At 33.6% G+C, this 26,788-nt stretch overlaps 1 protein-coding gene across 3 annotated transcripts in view; it reads left to right on the top strand.

Moving 5' to 3' along the window:
• Window positions 1-26,788, top strand: part of Fam185a (family with sequence similarity 185 member A) — a 46,941-nt gene that overhangs the window by 880 nt on the left and 19,273 nt on the right. The window contains exons 2-5 of one of the 3 annotated variants that reach the window (XM_076862484.2): window positions 2,591-2,700; window positions 6,936-7,028; window positions 12,429-12,567; window positions 21,772-21,798. In XM_076862484.2, the coding sequence (XP_076718599.1) occupies window positions 2,591-2,700; window positions 6,936-7,028; window positions 12,429-12,567; window positions 21,772-21,798 (369 nt within the window). Of the gene's footprint in view, window positions 1-2,590; window positions 2,701-6,935; window positions 7,029-12,428; window positions 12,568-21,771; window positions 21,814-26,788 lie in introns of all 3 variants that reach the window. The other 2 variants (XM_076862480.2, XM_076862486.2) reach the window with 2 other exon arrangements.

Genomic DNA, 26,788 nt, shown 5'->3' with positions numbered 1-26,788 from the left:
ATATTTGTGGAGACCTGTATGTTTTCCTTTGTCACATTGTCATTAACAAACTGTTTTACTGTTGGGGGTTGAGGTTTATTGATAATCCATTCAGTGGTATGGCAACCCATCTATCTTTCCCCTTGCTTATTCTTCTCTCCTTGTGGTCCCCACACAACTTCTCATCTATGGGCTGTTCCATATCTAACCTGGAGCAAGTATCTGGTTTCAGAGAGGCACCTAGCTTCTTACTGATGTCTCTGGTTCTTTTTGGTCAAAGTTCTCCAGGAGTAGCAAGCTTTAAAGAAAAACACATAGTAAGATTGCCTTAGAAACTTCAGAAATAATGCCTGCATGATATATATCCTAGGTGTTTGGGATGTGTTATTTCTTAAATTCAAGACACCAGGAAGGGCTCCACAGGCTTTCATTCTTCCAGGGACTGAAGGATGATATTGATAGTGATCATAATAATAACCATCATCATTTCTAAAATAATCTTTTCTAATCCTGGCTTTAGAGTAGATGATGTTATTGCCACCATTCCAGATGAGGAAATTGAAATAAAGGGAGTATCATAAAGTAAATATTTATTGTGAAACATAAATCATAAGAAACATTTCATGGATTTGTGAAACTTACATCTGGTTGGGGTGTTGGGGGTGGATTTAAGAAATGTCTTCTTTCTCTTAGATATAAAATGGTAGAGCTGGAATTTGAACTGCCCAGAATCCATCCAACCACTTTGCTTCTGAATTTATTTTAACCAGCCTAGATGACTAAGAGACCCTCTAAAAATATCTGGAAGGTGCTGGTGGAGATTTGCCCATAGTACAAATAAGACTGAGTGTTTAAGTACAGCTAAGCAAAATTTATGGCAGCACAGGTGAAAATAGATACTACCCTTGTTGATGATTCCAAACTTCATTATTTATTGCTTACTCTTTTTAGTGTCAGAGCTCTGCTTTTAAGTTACTGTTTCCATATCTATTCCTCAGTTCCCTCAAATATCTGTAACTTGGTTTTCTTCATACTGTTCCTTTACTTTGTCTATTACCTATTTCAGTGAATGGATGAAAGTAGTACTATTATTACTGTCTAGCTTTAATTTCTCCACCTACCTATCAAATGCAGTGTATCTGTGTCAGTCATCTTTCTGTCACTGTAACAAAATAACTGAAAGAAAAAAAGGAGGAAAGATTTACTTTGGTCATGGTTTCAGAGATTTCAGTCCATGGTCAGTTGGCCCCATTGCTGTGGCCTTGTGGTGAGGCAGAACATTATGGCAGGGAAAGGCATGGTGGAAACGAAGCTGCTCACCTCATCATGGCCAGGAAGTACACACAGAAAGAAAAGGGCTGGGGACAAGATAAACCCTTCATGGGCACACCCCCAGTGACCTTCTTCCTTCATCTAGGTACTATTCCTAGTTTTTCACTACCTACTAATTGCCACAAGCTGGGAGCCAATTCTTTAATACATAAGCCTTTGGGGGACATTTTAAATCCAAACTATAATATTATCTTTAGAATCTTTTCTCTTCACTACATATTAACCTGTGCTGCCTTAGATCCAGGTATATGTTGTAACATTTCTGGGAAATAAATTTTGTAGTTATATTTGCATCCATGTTTATGTGGCATAAAATTATCTTTTTATATATTCTCACTTAATCTCAGCCAAAATATTGGTGTTATTTTAAGCCTTTACAGAGATTGCTCTGAAACTGTTTTTGTGCTGTAACTATTGAAATTGTGGCATTAGCCCCCAATAGTTTGTGTTTGGAGGAACATAGTGTTTACTGTTATAGTTTATGTTGAGGAAAATCATCAATATTTATGTAAATTAAGTATTAAACATCAGTGTTCTTATTTTATTTTTATACAGAGATACCTAAGGTTATGCCTTAAATTGACAAAAGTGGCACCTGTGATTCCTTATTTTCTGAACTTTCTTCACATAACACTCTTATTTATCCACAATCTTATAGTTTTAATACTGTTTGATTAAATTTTTCAAAGTGATTCTCATTTTAAAAAATTATTTCAAGTACTTTGTGATGTACCTTCATGGCAATATTCTCAGTTTTTTAAGGTTTGAAAGGTTCGAGTTAGGATTTGAAACCTAAATCTGCTCCTGTAATATGGTTTTAATTTGGGGGAGACAACTAGAGAAGAATCTTTAAATCTTCCTGAATATAAGAGAGACTAGGCTGACTGACTTGACTTATGATATTGACTCATTAACTCACTGTATTATTCATTCGTATGTATATTGGGGGTGTTTCTCAGGGCTAAGATCTTCTATATGAAACATGAGTAACTAAAAGAACTGCAGTCACTTGCCTCCTTTAATTCCCATCTGTGTTACTTCCTCTTTTTAGATGATAGAGGCCAACAGAAGAAATTATTTCTAAATACTGGCAGAAAGGTCATTGCATTTGATCCTGTTACCACCTTTAGAGAGAGACTGTTAACAAAGATTCTGTCCCAGGATTTGGTAATATTCTGGACATAATTGAGACGCTGAATTTCTAGGGAGTACTAAAATACTTTGGAACCACTAAGACTAACTTGTTTTCTTCTTCTTCTTCTTCTTTTTTTACTTCTAGATTTGAATATCAAGTCATCAGGGTCTGGCTGTGTAAAAGTCCAAAATATTCAGTGTGATAATTGCAAAATTGAAACTGAACAGGGAACCAGCATCTTACAGTCTGTTAAGGTATAAGCATTTTCCTAGTTCTGTTTTCAGTTAAAAAACAAACAAACCTTTAACTATGAACTCTAGTATCAAACAAAAGAGATGATTCTTTTTTTCAGTATATTATAATTTATTCATCAGTCAGAAATTCTTTGCAAACATTATGCCTTGACAGCTATTCTCTTTTGAAAGTATAGATGTTGAAGCAGCTTTGAAGGTTTTACCTCATATTTCTTTGAGATCTCATTTCAAAGCATACAGTAAAACTCAAGAGTATATATTATTAGTATTCTGAGATATTTGGGAAGTTAAGAAAATTAGTCTTCACAGTTGTTTTCTTCTGTTTATTAAAAAGTAAGGAATAGCCTTTTTATGCACTAGAAATGTGCTTGAAATATTAGGTTACTTTAATCATGTTTTTAATGTACCAGGTAGCTGTTTTACTTAGAGACTAATAACTATGTATGCAAAACAGATGATTCATCTTGTTTTATAATTAACATTTTTATATTTTATTTTCTTAAAATTAGATCAATCTTAACTGTAAATGATTTGCAATAAATCTGATATGTAGCTTGTCATTATTCCTAGTAATGTTATATTCTAGCACTTGCATCATCAAAATGCAATACCTTTGCAAACTTTGATTGAAGGTAATTTTATTGAAGTGAACTCAGTCATCTTTGCTTTACAATTATAAAACTTTTTTCTTTTTAGATCTAAAAAATTTTTAGGATGATTAATTTGATGAATTTTTATTTTTACATCAGTTTTTTATCCATCTTTATGTGCATACGAACTATTTTAAATAAATTTTCTTATACAAACATAAAGAATTAAGAATATCTGCCAGGTATTGTGGTGCATGCCTATTGTCCCAGCAGCACATGAGGCTGAGGCAAGAGGATCGCAAATTCAAAGCCAGCCATAGCAACTTAGTGAGGCCCTAAGCAACTCAACGAGACCCTATCTCTAAATAAAATTTTTAAAAAGGGCTGGAGATATGGCTCAGTGGTTAAGCACCCCTGGGTTCAATCCCTGATACCAAAAAATAAAATACAGGATTAAGAATATCTTGATATAAAAAGATTGCACAATGAAATCTTTTGTCCTTAGAAATGTATTGTTCACTCATTGATACTTAAGTTTTGGAGAACTAAGGTAGAATATTGTACTCTGAAGACTCAGAGTTTGGGATTTCCAATTTCATGATGGAAATTAGAATCTAGAATGCTATCTTTATTTTTGCTGTCATCATTTTTTTCACCTAGTAAGTTTGAAAGATCTTTCTCAGCTTTTCTTTTGCCATTTTGTGTATTAAAAAAAAATTGGTTTCTCCACCTTGTCACTAGGGACATTTTGTGTCAAATATTATTTTTTTCTTTGTGGGGGTATGCCCTGCGCAGGGTAGGTTGTTTAGCACCACCTCTGGTCTCTACCTTCTAAATGTCAGAAGAATGCTCTTTGGTTATGATAAAGAAAACATCTCCATGTGTTCCCAGTTGGAAAACATTATCCTAAACATATTTTAGATTTATAGAGTTCAGTGGATTATTACAGTAATTTCAAGATAGAGTGAGTTTAATTCTATTTTTAAAAAAAATAAGTAAATTTTCTGTTTTTTTTTTGAAAGACTTCTAAGAAAGAATAAAAATAATGAATTATCAATTCTTGTAAATAAAATGACTGAAAAAAGAAACTCTAAAACTAAAACTGGGCCTTTGGATGCTCTGGTGTACTAAAGGTTAAGGGAATTATTCTTGAGATCTTAAGATTTAACTGACTTAATTCACAAAGCAGAACACTTTGGTAAAATATCTAGTTTAAGTTTTAATATGGTACAATATTATTATCTTAATTAGTGGCCACCTGTTAATATAAATTTCTTTCATTTATTTTAAGTTCTTTTTTGTGTATGTGTGGTGCTGGGGATTGAACCCAGGGCCTTGCGCATGTGAGGCAAGCACTCTACCAACTGAATTATATCCCAAGCCCCAGTTTAAGGTCTTATGTAGAGTTCTGTGTAATAAAATTTATAGCAATAATAATTACTGCTAATGAGTCCTTATCATGTACCAACTAAACCTCTGTTTGATCCTTGAAGCATCTCTATTTTCTCAAGAAACTAGGAGGCATTAAAAGACCAAGGAACTCACTTGAGTTTACACAGATAAAAAATTTGATCTTGAATCTTCCTGGTCTTTAACCTTATGCTTTTTCTACCCTGTCAAAAAAACATATGGCAATACCATATTTATTCAACATCCTTAGAGTAATCTAAGGAATACCACACATTTGCTTAAAAAGGAGTGTAATAATTTTGTTTTCTAAATAATTTCTGATTTAAATATCTATTTGTCTATTTTCACTACCTGGTTTTATTTATCTTTAAAATTTTTCACATTTTGGGGTAATTAGATGAGCTTTAAATTTTTGAGCCCTTTTGACCTCTTAGAAAATCTCATGATTGTCCTCTTAGAAAAAAATACACATGTATATGAAATTTTTCTTATGATTTCATAAATTTCACAAACTCTTTAAATCCATGGAAGCACAACAGTAGTTTTCTTTTTGAAAATCCATTTTGCCTGATGAAGCATATATTAAATTTAATTCGATTTTAGACTCATGTCTCTTTGGGCATGAAGTTAACCATATTATCTATGATACAAATCCTTTTGAGAATGATTTATTCTGCTCTTTTCACTCAATATTTTAAAAATTGATTTCTAGGCTCTTTTACCTGAAGTTGAACTATTTCCCCCCAGAAGCTCCATGGCTGTTTTGAAATTTTGTGTCCTTACCATTTAGACATTTTTCTGCAGTGGCTGATCATAATGGTGATTTTGTTTTTGTTATTTTTTTCAGCCTTGACAGCTTCTGCTATTTACCTATTTTTTCTCTCTTTATAATTGTAGCAGAACTGAAGGCATGTAGTAGTTCAGGAAAAGTAAATTACTCTAAAAAATAGATTGAACATCTATTAGCTCAGGTACAATTGTAGTTTCTCACTTGTGCCCAGGTGTGTTGGCGGGGGCTCTCTTCCATTCAGTGATTTCTGTTATCTTCTGGTTCCGTCATCTCTCTCTGAGGCTTGTAAACTGCACTCATCTGTTGGAAGGGGATGAGGACAGAGAAGGCATACCTATTCTTCTAAAAACACCGGCCTAGAAATGACACATAGCTTTTCTGCTTACATTCTGTTGGCAAAAATTTAGCAACACCTAAGAGGAAAGGGGAGCTAAAAAATGGTCTTATCATAGGTCCAGCAACACTGCTGGTAGTATTTGCCACAGTTGCCAAGTGTGAATCAAAGTACACACAATTTGTGTGTGCGTGTGCATGAGAGAGAGAGGGAGAGATTGAAAACTGGCTTGTGACTGTTTTATTTGTGCTTGGAGACATTTTTCACTCAGTTTCAGTTTCTGCTGTGTGTTATGCTGTAAGGTAACAATAGCCTGTTACCCTAGGTGTAATCTGCCCTTCTCCAGAGTATGGGCCTTGGAATCATACAGAGCTGGATTCTAATTTAATTTAGATTTTGTCACCCTGATAAAGTTTTTGTTTGTTTGTTTCCCAGCACTGGAGATCAAACGCAGAGCCTTTCACATGCAGAGCCTTGCACATGCTAGGAAAGTGCTCTCCTCCTGAGCTATACCCCCAGCCCTTATTTTGGGACAGGGACTAGCTGAGTTGCCCAGGCTGGTTTTAAACTTGCAATCCTTCTGCCTCAGTCTCCCCAGTAGCTGGGATGTGTGCACCACCATTCTTGTCTCATGCTTTCTGAGTTTTGATTTTCTTCCCCTATAGAATGGGAAAAATACCTATCTCTCTTATTGTGAGGATCAAATGATAAAATACATATAAAATAAGTAAAGTTGTCTGTAGTACTGGAAAACTGCCAAGTAAGTGATAACTATTAATAATAATGATGAATATTAACAATGATTAATGTGGTCATCCTCATCCTCAGTGGTGTTTTGCTTGCTCATCACAGTGATCTTAACTCCGAAACCGTTCTTCAGTGAGGCTACTGGAATATTCACATCTCTTCTTTTTCCCTATGAGTACAGGTGTTTAATCTCTTTAACAGCAGCTAACATTTTCTTCCAGTTGATATTATGATTCAAAATAATGAATTTCTATTTCATTTCTTGATTCTTTTGCTTCTTTATTATTAATATAAAAGAAATGTTTCATTAGTATAGTCAAACTTATTCTTTTTCTGTATATGTATTTTTATATTTATCTTTCAGGGTCAAAAACTACATGTTAAAACAAAAGGAGGCAGAGTGATCTCTCTGGGAACAGTTTATGGAAATATAGATATTCATGCATCAGATAAAAGTGTAAGATTGAAATTTTCTTTTTTTCACAATTGCAATATTGCTTCCAGTTAGCTCACAAAATGGGTAGCTTCTATAGGATTTGTGCTGTGTTATTTCGTTTTTAATACATTTTTGTTTCAAATTCAAGTTTGGAATTGAGGTGATTAAATATTATGCAATTTAAAATTTAGTTTGTGATTTAATACTTTTGCCAGTTATTTGTAATCAGTAAAAACTTAAATACTTACAATTTAATTCTGAAGAGATTTTTAATTGATGATCATTGATTAAAATATTTCATACTATTAGTATCTGGATTGGGTTTTTCTTGTTTACTTGTGTGTGGTACTTTCCAAGACCTGTTTACTTTGCCATTAGACAAACTGAAGGACAAGGTTTAAAACTCAATTTTATTCATTATTTTCCACAAGGTGGCATCATTAGATAGCTTTACTGCCTTCCAATAGCTTTTTTTTTTTTTTTGTAGGAAGATTGTATTTTAAATTAATTTTCTTATTGTTTCCTGTGATTTAGTATTAAGAGCTCAGGTCTAATTTTGGAAGTATAAGTTGTCACCTTTTAAAAATATGACTAACAATGTTTTAAATTTTTATGAAAACCCTTGGTCTTGGGCTGGGGTTGTGGCTTAGTGGTGGAGCTTGCTTAGCACATGTGAGGCACTGGGTTTGATCCTCAGCATCACATAAAAATAAATAAATAGCTGAATGTTTTCTCTGAGATAAGGAGGCTGATTCATAGTGGGGTTGGGAGGGGGAGCACGGGAATATTAGAGGAACTCTAGATAGAACAAAGGGGTAGGAGAGGAAGGGAGTGGGCAAGGGGTATAAAAAAGATTGTGGAATGAGATGGACATCATTACCCAAAGTACATGTATGAAGACACGAATGGTGTGAATATACTTTGTATACAACCAGAGATATGAAAATTTGTGCTATAGATGTGTAATAGGAATTGTAATGCATTCTACTGTCACATATAACAAATTAGAATAAAACATTTAAAAATAAATAAATAAAACCTTGGTCTAATGATGAAATTTAAAAAACAACAACAAAAAAACCTTGGTCTCCTCTTGTTTCTGACTTTTACAATTTGCAATGATTTTTTGTTATAAATTTGCTAAATTTCGTAGCCAGCTTTATTCTTCCATAGTTGGAGGGGAGCAATTGTGAGCATATCTTGTAGGGTGAGTGTTGCTGGTGTAATTAAACAAAGTGGAGTATGGGACTCTTTCTGTTGTTATTTTCAATCACCTTTCTCTTATGACTTGTGGGAGCCTGTTTAAATCCAAATATTTGAGTGTACCCAACTGCCTTTTAAATTAAACTAGGAAAGTTCTGAAAGACGTTGTGGCCCTTGATGAAGCCCTTTTTGGATGGCATTTAGTCAGATTTCTGTGGTTTAGATATGAAAGAGGGAAACTGGACAACTTTGCAGCTCCTTCAAGTTCATTCCTTTAATTGATGGCTAATGTTACTTGAAATGATATTTAAGCTACCAGAATAGTACATTTATATTCAAATAAAAGTATCAATGTTTAAATCAGCTCTCATTTATTTGCTGTTTTGAATAATTTGGCTATTCATTAGTTAGTTATTTGCTCCAACTTTCATGGTTTATTGAATATTTATTTATTCCTACTTCTTATTACACTATTTTGCTTCCTGCCTGATTGACTTTTGTAGACCCAAAGATTCAGTCTAGATTTTCTTCTATTTTTATTATATATAGTGTTAATTTATAAAGCATATTCCTAAGCCTGCAGTTTTTTAAAAAGAACATATAAAGTAAATAAGAAATTCATTAACTTTTAATATACAACTTTCATACATATGTGTCTTGGAAATTTGAGAGGCAGCATAGGGAATTGGTTAAGAGCACAAAATTGAGAACCAAATATTTGAATCCTGGTCCAGCCTCTGTATCCTTAGACAAATTTCTAATGGATTTATTTATTTTTTTTTATTGTAGGTTGTTCAAAACATTACATAGTTCTTGATATATCATATTTCACACTTTGATTCAAGTGGGATATGAACTCCCATTTTTACCCTATATACAGATTGCAGAATCACATCAGTTGCACAACCATTGATTTACATATTGCCATTCTGATGTCTGTTGTATTCTGCTGCCTTTCCTATCCTCTACTATCCCCCCTCCCCCCTCCCCTACCCTCTTCTCTCTCTACCCCCTCCACTGTAATCTAATGGATTTAATTCAGTGGGTTGTTATGATGATTGAGTTAATCCAGGTAGAGTACTTAATGTCTAACACATAGCTAACTCTAACATAATGCTTGCCATGTTAGTGATAAAGATGAAGGAATTACAAGAACAATTACTTGACCAGTCCTAGATCTATCACTTTATTTCTCTGAGCCTCCGTTTTATTATTCAGAAAACAGGGATGGTAGTATTTGCTTTTCATACTCAATAAGATTGTGAAAGTTAAATGAGCTTTATAAACAGTAGCATCATTACATTGCCATGTTAAAATTATATCATTTATTTTAGTGTCCTAAATTTAGTTTTATAACAACCGAGAATATAAAAATCAATTTCACCTGACTATTGGGTGAGTTGGTGACATAGTTGTCAGTTTCCTTTCTTTCTTAGTCTGAGCTACAAAGCCACAGTACTTCCTTATAATTTATTTGTAATAACTATATAGTATATATGTATACTATCTAAACTTAGGAAAAAATTTCCTTCTTATATAGAAAAGAAAATTAATTTATAACAATACCTTTGTCAGGAAGGCATTGGTTTTTGGATCTGCTGTTGATTCTGTTTTTAAATAGGTATTTTCATTAAAAAGCAAACTCAACAATGTAGAGAACCTATTTGTGACACTTCTTTCCAATAACATTTTATGACTGTAAGTCAGAGCCTCAGTATTTTACTGTAAATTGTGTTGTCCTAAATTTAATTGTTCTAGTTAGTATCTGATATAGTGCATTATATATATGGCCCTCTGGGAATTTTGAATTTCTTTGCAATTTTGTGGAATGATTTGTTAATATTGTAAGGGGAGTTGTTATGGTTTCACTTGCTTTCATAGGGCAGAATATTTTTTCTAGCTTCATAGAAAGTATAATATTTAGTGTCTACTGAACAATATAAATCTTTGGCATTTTCAAGATACTTTCAAGGAGTCTGGAAAGCTTTATTTGGTTGTTGAGAAAGTAGAAATCATATGTGTTCCTTTTCAAATTTAATTAAGTTTCAAATTTCTTTTCAATATTTATCTTTTGGTATTTTCTAAAATGGCCTCACTATCTATAAAAAGCCAGACTTTTTGCCTGCTTTATGGAAATAATTGGAGAATTTTACTCATAAAGCAATTTTTCAAATAGAGAATTTGAGCATAAAGTACCTTTCATGAAGAGCCTTTAAATGATAATATTTTTTCAGGAGTTTTATACCTTTACTATAAGACCAAGGAAGTCAAAACATTTGTATTCTCACAAATTTGGTTGTAGGTAAAATATCTATCTATCTTTGACAGACTTATTGAAATTAGATTTAAAGAAAAATTCCTCTCAATCCATAATTAGATAAAAAGAAACTGTAGTAGTTAAGAAGCAAGTAGGTCTATATTGTATACTTAATAACTGCCCTTTAGAAAAGAAAGTTATTTACTTCAAATCCAGAAGAGAAAGTAATTCTAATTTATCTCCCGTAAGACCTCTATATACTTTTCTTTCTCTTTTTGCACTTTTACTTTTCTTCTTATTTTCCAAGAGGGCCATATATAATGCACTGTATCAGATACTAACTAGAACAATTAAATTTAGAACAGCACAATTTACAGTAAAATTTCTCAAAACTCCATTTTTGTTAGATAACATTTTAAAGTCTTAATTTTGAAGGACTCATTTAGGATTGATGGCACTAATGCCTATGTATAGAAAACAGTGATGCTATTTCTTTTAACACCCCAGTGTATGGCTTGAAGTTGTCCCTGGACAAAACTGAGAAACCTTCCTGGTGATTCAGTTTTTATGTCAACAGTTTTACATTAACACTTACATTTGTTTAAAATACATAAAGATGATTTGGAATCCTTAACTAGATAGCTTCATTTTACGTTGTAAGCGATATTTGAGACACAAACACATACTGAATTTTGATAGGGAAATTTAAGGACAAATATATAATTTATCCCATGTTGTACACTGGAAATATAAAGTGGAAAAGTTGTAGAAATATTAGTGTATTCACTACATTAACACACTAAAGGAGAGAAATTGTGATAACTTTATAGAATCGTGCTTAAATATGATTATAGTATATGCCAAAATTCAGACTCTGTTTATGATTTGATAAAAGTATCTAAGAGACATCCATAACAAATGTGCTCAATGCTGAAATGCTATAAGCTTTTACTCTGAGAACAAGAATAAGATAAAGGTGGCTGCTTACATCTTTTAGCTGTAGAAGTAGAGACCAAAGCCAGGTGGTAAGACAAGAAAAAGAGTGAAAAAGCAGGGGGAAAAGTATTAATGTAAGGATTGGAAATGAAGCTATTACTTGTAGATAACCTAATTATACATCTAGAAGTTTTTTTAAAAAAATATGTTTTAGTTGTCAATGGGCCTTTATTTTATTTATTTATATGTGGTGCTGAGAATTGAACCCAGTGCCTCACATGTACTAGGCAAGCACTGTAACACTGAACTATGACCTCAGCCCAAGTTTTTTTTCTTAATACAGATAAATTACTAGAATTAGTGAGTTTATTGAGGTTGTTGGATTAAGGTCAGGTACAAAAGTCAATTAAGATAAAATGAAATATTAAAATGTACCTTGTATAGTAACACTTAAATGAAGGAACTGTGGAATGAAATTGACCAAATTATACTATATACTACAGTGAATTTCACCTTTATGGGTAGCTATAAAACACAATTTTTAAAAAATGATAAATAGAGGGAAGACCCAAAGATATAGAGGAAGGGGAACAGAGGGAGAGTGGAAGAAAAGGAAAGAGGAGGTACTGGGAGACTGAGTGGAGAAAATTATATTCCATGCATGTGTTATTGTCAAAATGAATCCCAATATTATGTATGACTATAATGCACTAACAAAAACATTTTAAAACTGTAATAGGACTAAGTATAACAAAAGAAGAAGAACTTTACATAGAAAATATAAAACATAATTAAAACAAAAATGAAAGAAGATCTATATAAGTGGAGGTATATATAGTGGGTCTATTCCACATTCTACATAGAGTACATGTTTCAATCTTGTAATTAGATTTTAAAAATAAGAATTAAGTTATTGTGAAGGAGGTAGTAACTTCTTATGTAGTTGCCTACTAATTTCATATGTGTCATTTTAGTTTTTTCCAGTTTTTGTTTTATGATGAACTGATGAGTCTTTCTCTTAATAGACTGTGACCATAGATAAACTGCAGGGAAGTTCTGTTAATATATCTACTGAAGATGGTTTGCTGAAAGCCAAGTATCTTTATACAGAATCATCATTTCTGTCTTCTGCTGCTGGGGATATTGCATTAGGAAGTGTTCATGGTAAGCTGACAAAAATCTACCATATATTAGACTTTACGCATAGCTTAAATTTTAAGAGATGACTGTCTGTAGTTGAAGAAGGTTAGGAAACTGGCCTTCTAATTAATTGCAGACTAGCCATCTCTTAAAAATATAATGACTCATAACCTAGCTTAATGTTATTTTGACAAGAAATTGAAGATTATGCTGTTATATATGAAGCTACTCTGATTTTTAACGAATAACCTTATAACAGAAAATGAGTAACAAAAGATATGTATGCAGGTGAAATATAAGCAGTATTAAATAAAGATGGGTTTTGAGTGATTCCTTTTAGTTATAATTGGAAAGCTAAAAGTTAATGAAACATTTGGGTAGAATCTAATTATAGGAACCCAGAGATACTGATTTTGGTTAAATGCTTTATGGGCATTTTTACTGATATCAATTCCTCTCAGCATCCCCCCATTTCCAGTTTTCTTTGAGTATCCTCTCTCAATTTCTAAAACATATCTCTATAGACAAACACTATTATTTAGTCAACATTTGTATTATTGAAAGAAAATGATAGAATGTAATGGTGAAGTAATATGGCAAAGGATATGATAGTGTTCAGTGTCACTCAGCCTGCCTTAAATTTCCACAGAGCAGAAGATTTAAATCCAGATATGTTTTCCAAAATATATACAGATAGAATTAAGAATCATTTATCTGGGGCTGGGGTTATGGCTCAGGGGTAGCATATTTGAGGCACTGGGTTCGATCCTTAGCACAACATAAAAATTAAAAAAATAAAGATATTGTGTTCATCTATGACTAAAAAATTTAATAAAGAATCATTTATCTCAGAAAGAAGTACAATATATACACATCTGCTAAATGCCTTTTGGGCCGTATTCCAGGAAGTTTAGACTTGAACCTTTTTTTTTATTCTAATTTGTTATATATGACAATAGAATGTATTAGAGTTCATATTACACATATAGAGCACAATTTTTCATATCTCTGGTTGCACACAAAGTAGAGTCACAACCCATTTATGTCTTCATACATGTACTTAGGGTAATGATGTCCATGTCATTCCACCATCTTCCTACCCCCATGCCCCCTCCCTTCTCCTTCCAACCCTTTGCCCTATCTAGAGTAGGCTTGAACCTTTTCTATATATGGTCTACTAATTTCACTTCTGTATTAAAACTGAATATTGGTATCTATATACTCTGGAAAACTCCCCAGATTTTAATGAGTATAAGTTATTAGGTGGTAACCATGGTTAGGGCTAGTCATGTTGTGAGGCAAACAGATAAGTAGTATTTTCAGTTTTAGAAAGTAAAACTAAAAGAAGAGTATTTATATACTTGGAATAATTCTTGAGCCTTGAGCCTAATTTGATGACTAAGCCTCAACCATTCTTGCAAGGTTAAAATATTATTTGAGCCCAAAATAGCTTGAGCACAAGTGGAGCCTTAGTCAGATAAAACAAATAGTTTTGTTTACTTACTCATTTACTTTTTATTCAGTTGCACATTAGGTAGTTCTGGCAATTTGTAGCTTCATATTTTTAAAATAACTTATATAAGCATTACATTTATTTGTTAATTATAATTAAAACACTGCACCTAATATACCGAGTAGCTTTTAGTGAAAAACAATTCCTTATCAAGTCAGATGTTTAACATCCAAAGGAAAAACTGTTCTATTCTCAGCACTGCTTTATACCACGTTTACATTAAATGTACTGATATGTGATTTCTTGCTTTAAGATGGATGAAAACTGAAATTGGGGTGGTTTATCACTGAGTACATGATAATAAAACAGGTATACTTTTTTGAGGCAGTCTTCAAAGTACTCTAGGTCTGTTGATCACAACATAGCTGATATGTAAACATTTTTAGGGATAAGAGATCATTCTTTGGCTTTTGTAAAGCCTTTTAATATTTACTGATCTTTAATATTAAGTCAAATACATTTCCATATTGTGGTTTAAATCTAGGTCTTCTTTTGGACTGTTGTTTCAGGTTGGGGTTCCTTGAAAGCACTCTGAGATGGGAATTAGAGTATAGCACATTTACTAGGGAGAGCTCTTGAAACCAATACCTGCAAAGGAAGGGACTCCAATTTCCATGAGAGAAGTTGGACTGTAACACAGTTTCAACAACCCTAAGAGGGAGCTCTGACGCTGGGGTGGTCCCTTAGAGTTGTCTGAAGTTGGAATGAGGGGAACTGGACTTCTATATCCCCAGTCATTAGATACCAGCTGCCCCGGGAAGGGGTATGATCTTGGGCCAAGATGGCTCTTTTTGGCTGAGGCAGTTCCCAGAGAGTACTGACAGCAAGGGATATCTGCCTACAATACTCCCAACAGCTAGGAAAATAAGCCTTCAGGTGTGAAGGAGCTCTGCATAATCAATCACAGCCTCTGCTATAGTTAAATCTGTTTCTTCATTCAGCACATTTATTGACCATCTACTGTGTGCTGAATTTCCTAGCACCAGGGATGGAAAATAGAGCAAGAGATGGTACCTGAGTCCTCAAAGAATTCAGAGTCTAGTGGAAGGATCGAATGTCCTTTTTTGTTTTCTCAGTTACTACTGTCCCCATTGGGATACTACCTCCCACCTTATCTCCAGTTGCCATCCATTGTCACCCTGCCTCAATGAAAAGCAATCATTTAACTGTTTCTCTTAGCTCTTTTGTAATACTAGTGTAGAGCAGGATTAAGGGAAGGAAAAATGTGATCCAGTTGCAATCTTTGAAAAGCTTCCATGTTGTTCATCCTTGCTTTCCCCATCTAGTCCTTGGTCTTCACTGTTTTTTTATTTTTTCAGTATATACAAGTCATTTCTTAGTCATACCCTAGGCCTCAATTATTTTTTAAATCATCCTTCAGACAAGTCTAAATTTATTGCTGTCTCTTCCATGTCATCTCACTTTTCATTCTTATCCGAGGGATTCTATGAAAATACTAAGTTTGGAATTCAGGGATGGGATGCATACAGAGGAGCATGCAAGGTTTTTAGTCCCTTGTCTTGGTAGGTGAGAAGATTTAGAGGCATGGCTGGTGAAAGTAAATCCCTGAGTTCCAGCTCTTGGGTTTTGGTTGAGGATGGGGGATGTCTTCCAAGGATCTTCTCAAGCTGGAACTCTGAATATATATTTCAGTGAGTTCTTTGTTCTAATTGCTGCTGATTAAAGAACACAAATTAGGCAAAAAATTTGGCTATATTTAAATAAGCTGGCATGGAATCTTAAAACTTGTTTTTACAGAATATATTGCCACTTCTAAACATTTTGATGAGCAGAAAAACTGAGAATATATGCATTTAAAGACCTGCCTGTTCAGGATTTATTATTTTTTAAAAATATTTTTTAGCATAAATGGTCACAATATTTTTATTTTGTTTATTTATTCTTATGTGGTGCTAAGGATTGAACCCAGTGCCTCACATGTGCTAGGCAAGCGCTCCACCACTGAGCCACAACCCCATCCCCCAGGATATAGTTTTGTTGGCTTCTTTTACTAAGGACAGTTTAAACTGATTTTTTCCAGGTTGAGCTGAAAAAATCCAACATATAGATTTTTCAAAAGCCATTTTTATACAAATATGATGCAATAACTATCATCTTGGTAGATCTTATTTGGTAGATGATTTTGGAGCCCTTGTGCCAGTAGGTGGATGGGTGGTTGTTTGAAAGCAAACATGTAATGAGTGCTATCAGCCAGCCTTGCTCATTTAATGGACAATTGGCTGTTTACATATGAGAAAAACAAACTTAGAAATGTCTAATTATTTACCCTTTGCTATAAATTAATTAGTAAATTAGCAAAGATTAGATCCTAGCTTCTTGACTTTCTAAGGAGATGTTCTTAAATAGTATTCAAACAAATGTGGGCACATGGCCATGGTGAACTTTTTGATTGCACTAAAAATTCCATCATCACTTCAAGGGCTTCCTACCTCCAGAGATGTTTCCTCTAGGCAGACAGATAGGAGCACTGGTACTGCTTCCACTGTGTTCTATGTTGTAATCTCCTTGAGATTTAGGACCATTTATTATTACCTTATAACATTTGAAAATGTGATTGCTCCTTAGTGTTCAATCTGAGTTCCATGGTGGCATTCAGGAACTAGACTCCTTTCATTAAAAAAAAAAAAAAAAAATCCTATTATCTTAATTGTATGACTTCTAAGGCTTCCATGAGAGGAGGAAAGCATAAAATGTATTTATTGTCAGCATTTTCCTCATTACTGGGCTCCCTCTAATCTCTCAGCACAGTTGGATGTTGATCTGCCATCAATATTTGTCCTCAGCTCAGCCCCTTTGAGACACTCAGAGACCTAGGTCCTTCCCTACAGGTGATGTTGCCATCTTTAGTTTGTGGCTGCCAAAGCTTCCATGAAGAGAGTGCATAGTAGAATCATGCAGGAAGTTTCAGGAACCAGGCCTACAAGTGCATACATTTCTTCTGCCCATATGCCTTTAGAAAGAATGTTTTCAAATGGCTTTATCTACCGCAGAGGCTGAGTGAGATATGTAATGTAGCTGAATTCAAAGGAAGGAAGGAGAGAAGCATACAAAATTTAATGGGCATAGGCACGTCTGTCTTACCTTATAGGTAAATTGCTCTTTTGCAAATGTCTACACATTCCTTTTCTTTCTATCTTTTTGATGTGGTATTCTCTAGGATTTCATACGTGTCCGTTGTTTTTTCTTAACATTTGGCATCAGATGCATTTTTGAGTCTTAACTGTGTGTGGCATATTGATGATTCAAATCTTTATTTCTAGCCCTTTCAACTTAAATAGCCATCTGTCTGATGGGCATAGCCCTTTGGATCTTCACAGGCATCTCAAACTCAACATTCTCAATTTCTCTTTTCCTCCTTTTCCTGCCTCACAACCTCATCCATAAAGTGTCCTCCTTCTTTATTTCCATATGCGGGTTTTGATATCACCATGCACGTAAATCCCCATGCTATAAATTTGTGTCATCCTAAATTCCTCTCTTTCACCTCCTGTATCTAATCAATCACTAATTTTTAGGCAGGTTTTATGACTCACCTAAATATTTCTTCAATCTCTCCCATGCTTTTTCTTCTGATTTCTACTCAGAATTCTGTCTCACATTCTTCTAGTCTCTTGCTTTGAATCTAGCAGTAATTTTGCCTCCAATCTTACCTTCTTCAAATCCATTCTCCTCAGTGTAGCTACAGTAGTTCACTAGAAATACACATTAAACATGTCATTCTCTTACTCAAACCCTTTCCTACTGTCTTCAGTGATTGCTGACTTCCCTTTTCTGACCCTATGCCCTACTTTCCAGAATTAGCCTCACTTTTTCTTGTACCATTCTTAAGCTGTTTTATACTTGATAGCATAGTGATCATGGTCATGCTGTTTTTATATTCTGCCCAAAATGCTTTCCAAGCTTTTTAAAAAATCTCATTAAGTAATCTTTTAGTAACTCCAGCTGAAGCATCCTCACCTTATCTCTGGGTTTTTATTGACCTATAAATTTTTGCCTAATTATAAATTCCTCAAGATCAAGGATCATGTTTTATTTGTCCTCACATTGTTGGCATTTAGCATTGTGGCTTGCATATAGTAAGGCTTCCTTAAGTCTCCCCACTCCCTCTCCTCCCAACCCCCCAAAGATTTTAACCTTTAAAGATATTGATTGTTCTGTTTGGATTGTTAAGAGCATATGTGCTGCTTTAACCATGATCATATTTTTTTAATAAAAAAAATACACCATTGTCATTATTTTTAAATTAATTGTTCCTTATCGCCCCCCACCACTATCATGCTAGAATTAAGGGTTGCAAGGTAAGAAAAAAAATACATATTTTCTCAAATACTAGGATTTGTGGAAAAGTTGTATAACTTGAGAGTAGTGTAAGCATGCATAGCTATTACAGATAATGTAGTATCTTCTTTATTGGAAAGAAGGTTTTGGGGGGAGGGGGGATAGTAGAGGATAGGAAAGGCAGCAGAATACAACAGTCACCAGAATGGCAATATGTAAATCAGTGGTTGTGCAACTGATGTGATTCTGCAATCTGTATATGGGGTAAAAATGGGAGCTCATATCCCACTTGAATCAAAGTGTGAAATATGATATATCAAGAACTATGTAATGTTTTGAACAAACTACAATAAAAATTAATTAAAAAAAAAAGAAGGTTTTACTTCTCTCAGGTGATTTATTATTTCCTGTGATTGGAGGTGAAATGGGTGCAACTAAAATATAGGAAATTTTGCCAATAATACCATTTTTTTATTTATATACTTCTAAATATTCTCATATCACAAAATATTTGAGACAAGAGTTCATTTTGTGTATTCTGATGACTTTGGAATATTTATTTAGGGTAAAGACTTTCTAAATATTTGGTATGATTGGCAAATATATTTATTTATTTATTTACTGCTTTATTTAGTATTCACGACATATTTTGGAATATTCTTTTTTAACTGTATTTACAAATATTTCTTATTTCTTTTTATATATTTTTAGTTGTAAATGGACATAATAACTTTATCTTGTTTGTTTATACTTTATATGGTATTGAGGATCAAACCCAATGCGTCACATGTGCTAAGCAAGCACTCTACCACTAAGTGACAACCCTAGCCCATTCCTTATTTTTTTTTTTTTTGTTCTACTGTGTTTTTACTGCATAGTAGAACTGAATTCAAGAGAGAGATTGTGTGAAACTCTATAGATTCCACTATGATATGAACCAGTCTTCATTCTTTATAAACTTTTGTTTTCTAGTTCTAAGAATCATTTTCTTAAGACCCTATTACTATCATCAAAACTCCTAATGATTGGCTTTTTGAGAAAGACCATATTTCCATTAAAAAAATAGTACATTCTTACTGCATTCATTGATGACTAGTTTAGGACAATAAAGCTCCATTTCCTCATGAATGGTTGAGTGGACTTACTAGATAAGTGACTATAAAACTACATCATAGTTCTTCATTAGTAGTTAAAATTTTAAATATCAGGGGTATGAGATACCCTCATTGATCTTTCTGGGGTCTTAGCAAAAAATTTTGCAATCACCCTTCACTTCCTTTTTAGGCCATGTTCTAGCAGTACCCTGAATTCACATTTTGTTTGGAAGCCATTCCAACTTCCAACTTCAAGTCATTATTAACTTTAGTATCTATTGCCATCTTGAGAGGCTAAATTGTTTTGAAGTCCAGGTCCTTTTTGGTTTAACAGTCCTTCCTTTAGTTTTAGTTTCTCTCTTGCATTTTACTGTATGCAGCAAGGAAAAATAAATAGACAGCACTTCCAACACTTGACTTTGCTTAGAAATATTCTTAGCTAGAGCATTCAGTTAATTAGGCACATTCTGTACTTTACACATTACCAAAGATGACAAGTGTTGCTAAGTTTCTACACTGCTTAGCAAGAATACTCCTTCCATTTTCAAACCCATTTTTCTCACTCCTTTTGAACCCTCAAGGGAAGCATACTAGATTTCTACTAAACTTGCTCAGGGCAAGTTAGTATTTCTCTACATTGCTCTTTTAACCTCTGCCTACTGCCAAGCTTAGGTTTATTATGACAGGACCCTATTTCAGGCATCAACATTTGTGCTAGTTACTTAGTCTTCTGTAGCAAATAACCCCAAAATATAGCTATTGAAAGCAACAAACATGTCTTATTGGGTGGGTCAGGAATTTTGATGGGACTTAGCTGAGTCCTTTACCTCAAGATCTCTCACAAGTTTGTAATCAAGTCATCAGCTAGGGCTCTGAGCTCATTTGAATGTTCAACCAGGGGAGAATCTGCTTCCATGATTGTTCATGTGGTTATTGGCAGGATTCAGTTCAGATCCTATTGGTTAGGGGACCCTTTGATTTCCTTGCCAAGTGGACTTCTTCCATAGGGCAGAGACAACATGATACCTGGCTTCAATAAGATCGAGAGAGGACTAGAAAAATAGAAGCCAGAATCTTCTTGTTACCTAAACTTGGAAGTGACATCCCATCACTTTTTCCCTATTCTCTTTTTTAAAAAGCAAATCAGTAAGTTCCAGCCTACATGTATAATCTTGGTGATTATACAAGAGCATGAATATCAGAGGCAGGGATTAGAAATCATCTTAAAAGTATGATCTTTGCCCACTTTTGCTGTGATGATGAATCTATATTTATTAGGTTTGAATATTGGAAGAGAGTATACACACCAATGAAGTAATATTTACTTAACACATTTAACAAGATCTTCACAGCCTTATAACTTACTGAGTCTTAAATATTTTATGAACTTATGCATACAAATCATGTTTTTATTCCTAAACAAAGGTAGCCCTGTTCATATACTCACATGAAGTATGATAGAATGTTGGACATCTGGAAAGATTTTTGCAGTCAGGTACATGAAACAAGTGCCCTTTTTGGTTTTTCCCCCATATATCAACAAGTGTTAGTATTAACAAAACATAAGCAATGAAATACTTTAAATTAATTCTGAGACAAGATTATTTTTTTATGTAGTTTTAGAATTATATTAGAAGAGGTAATATTATTGCTTACATCTTAAGGGAATTGAGCTTCTGACTCCAGAAGTACTTATACGTACACACATATGAAGAAAAATCCTGCTATTTTTGGTATTAGAGGAAAGTGGCTAGGAATGGTTGTGGTATCCTATACTTATCCTGGAAAATGTATTTTCATTGAAAGAAAGAAGGCTTTGAAGCTTTTTTTGTTAGTTATGCCTCCATGTATTCATTATTCCTATCCCAAACCACTTCAAGTCTTGGCCTCAAAACTACTTTAATCTAACAAACAGATGTGGCAACTGGCCTGATAAATAAAATTATTATTTCCATATGATATTTTAGTGTTACTTGTTTAGAATGAAAATTTGTAGTGAACACATTTGAGTAATCTTTTATTTATAGGCTTTAGAAATATAATTTTTCTCCATGTTGTCAGGAAGTGTGGTGGTTTGTTTTATAGTTATTCTATAAAAACTTGAGGGTTGAGAGTGGGGGCAAAAGATTTGCATAGATGCTTAAAGCTAGATATTTCAGAACTATAACTAAATCTGGATCTGCAATATTAAGGAAAATTGCCAACAAAAATAACAGTGTTATCAAATAGCATTGTAGATTTTTCATTGTTTTAGGATTCCATATAACATAATTTTTTTCTAGATTGTCCCTAATAAATTTTTTTTTTCTTTTTCTCTTTTAGGTAATATAATAATACAAAGTGAGACAGGTAACATCACCATAGGTATGTTCTGAGATGCTAGTTGATAAATTTTGCCTGCTTCTTAAACTAGCTTATTTTTCATGCTTTATTAAAGTCTACAGTTTAGCTCATGAGCCTGACATAATCCTGATATGTAAGTCAAATACAGGCAAACCTAGCATGACCTTGTCCACTCAAAGAGAATTACTTGAACTTGGTATTAAGTAACATAATACAAATTCTTTAAGTTCTTCAAATATCTACATTAAGTCTTAAAAGAAAGATAAATTACATAGCTGGGCCCCATATTGTGTTAACATTGGAAGACAACCCTGAGTATGCTATTAACTAATTAGACAACATGTGTTTATGAGTGCCTGCCATGTGTCAGGAATTTTTTTAGGTACTAGTATGTATGTTGGTTAACAAGACACAGTCTCTGTGCCAGATACCATACCTTTTCTGAGTGGTAGGAAGAAAGATAATAAGTATGTAAATAACAAAAGGTAGTTTCAGATCAGGATAAGTGCAATAAATAAGTAAAAAACCATAATGGGATAGAGATTACTTGGGGAAAAGAAAGCTACTTCACTTGGACAATCAGGGAGAGTTTGGGGAAGGGTTGTTTTAGCTAAGGCCACAGTAATGGAAAAGACTCTTGTAATATTCTGGATACAGAACACCCACCTAGAGGAACAGCAAGTGAAAGCTTCAAAAATGGAATGAGTTTATCATTTTTGAGGTGTAGAGGAAGGACTTGTGGGACAGAGGAAAGAGATGAAGTAAGAAAGACTAGACCTTAGAACATTGTAGACTTGGTAAGAGTCAGGAGTTCATTATAGAAGTTCATTACAGGAGTTACAACAGGCTGTTAGTATAGGACTAATCTAATATACACTTAAAAGGGGCCACCTAGGGGTTGGAGCTGGGGCTCATTAGCATGCATGAGGCACTGGGGTCCATCCTCAGCACCACATAAAAATAAAATAAAGATGTGTCCACCAAAAACTAAAAAATAATTTTTTTTCTTTAAAAAGAGAAACAACCTAGCTGGTATTTTATAATGTACCAGAGTGGGTAGAAGTGAAAGCAGACCACTAAAATACAGTTTGTTGATCCATTCTCCTGTGGATGGACAGTTGGGCTGTTTTTAACTTTTGGCAGCTGTCAATAAAGCTTCAGTGAACATTCTCACAGTAGTCATTTTATGGAGAGAGAGATATCCTTCTACTTAGGTAAATACTTAGGAATGGAATGGATGGGTTGAATAGTTCTGTATATGTTTAATTTTGTGATTTGATAAATAACTTGAACATTTTCCAAAATTCCATTTTACAGTCTTATGAAAATGCATGGGCTGGGCATGGTGGCGCATACCTGTAATCCCAGCAGTTTGGGAGGCTGAGACTAGAGGATCACGAGTTCAAAACCAGCCTCTGCAACGGCAAGGCACTAAGCAACTCAGTGGGACCCTGTCTCTAAATAAAATACAAATAGGGCTGGGGATGTGGCTCAGTGGTCAAGTACCCCTGAGTTCAATCCCCGGTACCTCTGACCAAAAAAAAAAGTGCATGAGAAGTCTAGTTGCTCCATATCCTCACCAACATTTATTATTGTCAGTATTTTAAATTGTACCCATTCTGAGGTACATATAGTGGTATTAATATCTCTGGTATTAATTTCATATCCCTAATGACTTTTGATGATCAGCACTTTTGCAGACACTATTAGTCATTAGTGTATCTTCCTCTGTGACGTTTTTATTCATATCTCTTTGCTTATTTGCCTTATTATTGAGTTGTAGTAGTTCTTTATAAATGCCAAGTACAACTACTGTTTTGTTAATATTTTCTCTTAGTTTGTGACTTGCCTGTTCATTTTCTCTCTCTTTTTAAACTTCATTTATTTAGTTTTGGTATTGGGGTTTGAACCCAGGGGTGCTACATCTCCAGCCCTTTTCATTTTTGACACAGAGTCTTCCTAAGTTACCCAGGCTGGTCTTGAATTTACAATCCTCCTGTATCAGTATCCCCAAGTTTTGGGGATTACAGACCTGCACCACTGTGACCAGATTTTCCTTCTTTCCCTCCTTCCTTTTTTCCTGCTTTCTTTCCTTCTTCCCTCCCTTCCTCCCTTCCTTCCTTTCTCTTCCTCTTTCCCTTCCCTTCTCTTCCCTTCTGTACAAGGGACTGAACCCAGGGGTGCTTAACCACTAAGCCAAAAACCAAGCCCTTTTTATTTTATTTTTTTGAGACAGGGTCTCACTAAGTTGCTGAGGCTGTCTTTGAACCTGCTTTCCTCCTGCCTCAGTCTCCTAAGAGGCTTAATTTTCTTAATGGTATATCTTGATGAGAATATTTGAATTTTAATGAAGTCTAATTTACCAGTTATTTTTATTCATCCTAAGAAATCTTTGTCTACCAGGTGAAAATATTCTCCTGCTTTCTTATAGCAGCTTTAAATTTATTGCTTTTACCTTGATACATTTCTAATTTTTGTGTTTAATGTGAGTTAGGAGTCAAGGTTTTTTTGTTTTTGTTTTTGTTTTTCCTACACAGATAGATAGATGTTGCATCACCATTTGTTGAAAAAAACTTCCTTTCTCAGCATCTTGGTCTAAAATCAAAAGACTATATGTGTGGACCTATTCCTGATCTCTCATTCCTAAGTCATTGATTTATTTGTTGAGCCCTAGGCTGGTGCTACAATACCTTGATTACTGTAGCTTTAAAATGGGAAGTCTCTAAATCAGGTAATTGAAGTCTTTCAAACTTTTTATTTGGATGTTGTAGATTCTATGATTTTACAGTCAGTTTCTACCAAAAAAAAATCCAATTTTGATTATGATTGTACTAAATCACTGAATCTGTAGATCAATTTGGAGAGAACTGATCCTCATTAACATTGAGTCTTCCCATTCATGAAAATGGTATAACTGTCCATTTATTTATATATTCTTTAGTTTTTCTCAACATTGTTTTATAACTTTTAGTGCAGAGATCTAGCACACCTTTTGTTAAATTTGTTTTTGATATTATTATAAATAGAATTTAAATATGTTTGTTTTTCTAATCATCTGCTGCTAGTATATGAAAATACAACTGATTTTTAATACATGGACCTTGTACCTTGTGACCTTGCTAACTAAATTCACCCATTAAGTGGCTTTCTAGAATATAGATTCATTTTCTATATAAACAATCATTTTGCCTATAAACAAAAATAGTTGTATCTCTTTCTTTCCAATATGTAATTCTTTTATTTCTTTTTCTTGCCCTATCAGGTTAGCTAGGACCTTCTAGTACAATGTTGAATAGTGGTAGTAAGAGTTGGATTCTTTGTTCTTGTTGTGAATCCTTATCCCCATATTGGGGGAAAGCATTCAATATTTTATTATTAATTGTCAGTTATAGACTTTTAAAAAATTTTACCAGATTTTAAGAAAGTTATCCTTTATTTATTCCCAGTTTTCTATAAGATTATTTTCCCTTTCCTTTATCATGAATGGTGTTGAATTTTGTCAAATAATTTTTTTCATATTTATTAAAGGGATCATGTGTTTTTTCTCCTTTAGTCTATTTATATGACTTAATACACTGATTTTTTTCTAAAAAAAAATCTGTGCACATTATTTAGTGCCTATGTTGCAGTCACTGAGCTAACCACATTACAATGTAATTTTTAAAAATATTTTGTAGTTGTTAATGGACTTTTATTTTATTTATTTGTTTGTGGTGCTGAGAGTCAAACCCAGTGCCTGATGCATACTTGGCAAAGTATGCTCCCACTGAACCACAACCCCAGCCCCCTACAATATAATTTTTTAAAAACTTTTTTCATCTTTAGTGAGGCATAACTGACCAATCTGTGTATATTTAAAATATATAATGTGATGATTTGATACATATATATAGTTAAATGATTACCACAATCAAATTGTTAACATCTGTCACCTCACTCAGTTACCATTTGTGTGTGTGTGTGTGTGTGTGTGTGGTGAGACTATTTAAGATCTATTTTCATAGAAAATCTCAAGTATACAGTACAGTATTATTATTTACTGTAGTCACTATGCTGTATATTAGATCCACAGAACTAACTCAGCTTCTAAGTGAAAGTTTGTACCATTTGACCAATATCTCCCCCATTTCTCCTTTCCCCTGGTAATTGTCATTCTACTTTGTTTCTATGACTTCAACTTTTTTAGATTGTATATATAAGTGAGATTAAGCAGTTTGTTTTTCTATGTCTAATTTTATTAGTATGATGACCTCAGAGCTCATCTATGTTGTCACAAATGCAGGATTTCTTTTTTATGGATTTCATTTTTATACATATACCACAAATTATTTATCCATCCATCCACTGATGGATACTTAAGTTATTTACATGTCTTAGCTTTTGTGAATAAAGCTGAAATGAATGTGGGAGTATAAATATATTTTTTGAGGTACTGATTTCATTTGCTTTAAATGTATGCCCAGAAGAATAACAAAGGTAGTATGGTATAGACTTTCTTACATCTACATATATTACAAATCCCATAAAATAATTTGCTTTGTATTGTCTCATGTACTTGGAAGAATTTCAGGAAAATAATTTTTTATATTTACCTATTTATATTTTCTATTTATTAGTTACTATTTCCAGTGATTTTCAATTCTTCCTTAAAAAGATAAATTTATACCATAATTTTTTATATACAGGTTGAGACTACTGATCCAAAATGCTTGGGAGCAGAAGTGTTTCAGATTTTGTATTTCTTCAGATTTTGGAATATTTGCACATATATAATATATTATCTTGAGGATAAGACCCACCTTCAAACACAAAATTTATATATATATATATGAAACATACACACACACACACCCCTTACCACATAACTGGAAGGTAATTCTGTACAGTGTTTTTTAGTGCAGTTACATTTTGACTGCATCCCATCACATAAGATAAGGTATGGAATATTTTACATATGGAATCATTTGGCCTCAAAAATTTCAGATTTTGGATTTTG

The sequence above is a fragment of the Callospermophilus lateralis genome, chromosome 1 (genome assembly GCF_048772815.1).
Source record: "Callospermophilus lateralis isolate mCalLat2 chromosome 1, mCalLat2.hap1, whole genome shotgun sequence".
NCBI lineage: Eukaryota > Metazoa > Chordata > Mammalia > Rodentia > Sciuridae > Callospermophilus > Callospermophilus lateralis.
This window is presented reverse-complemented; position numbering and strand designations above follow the sequence as displayed.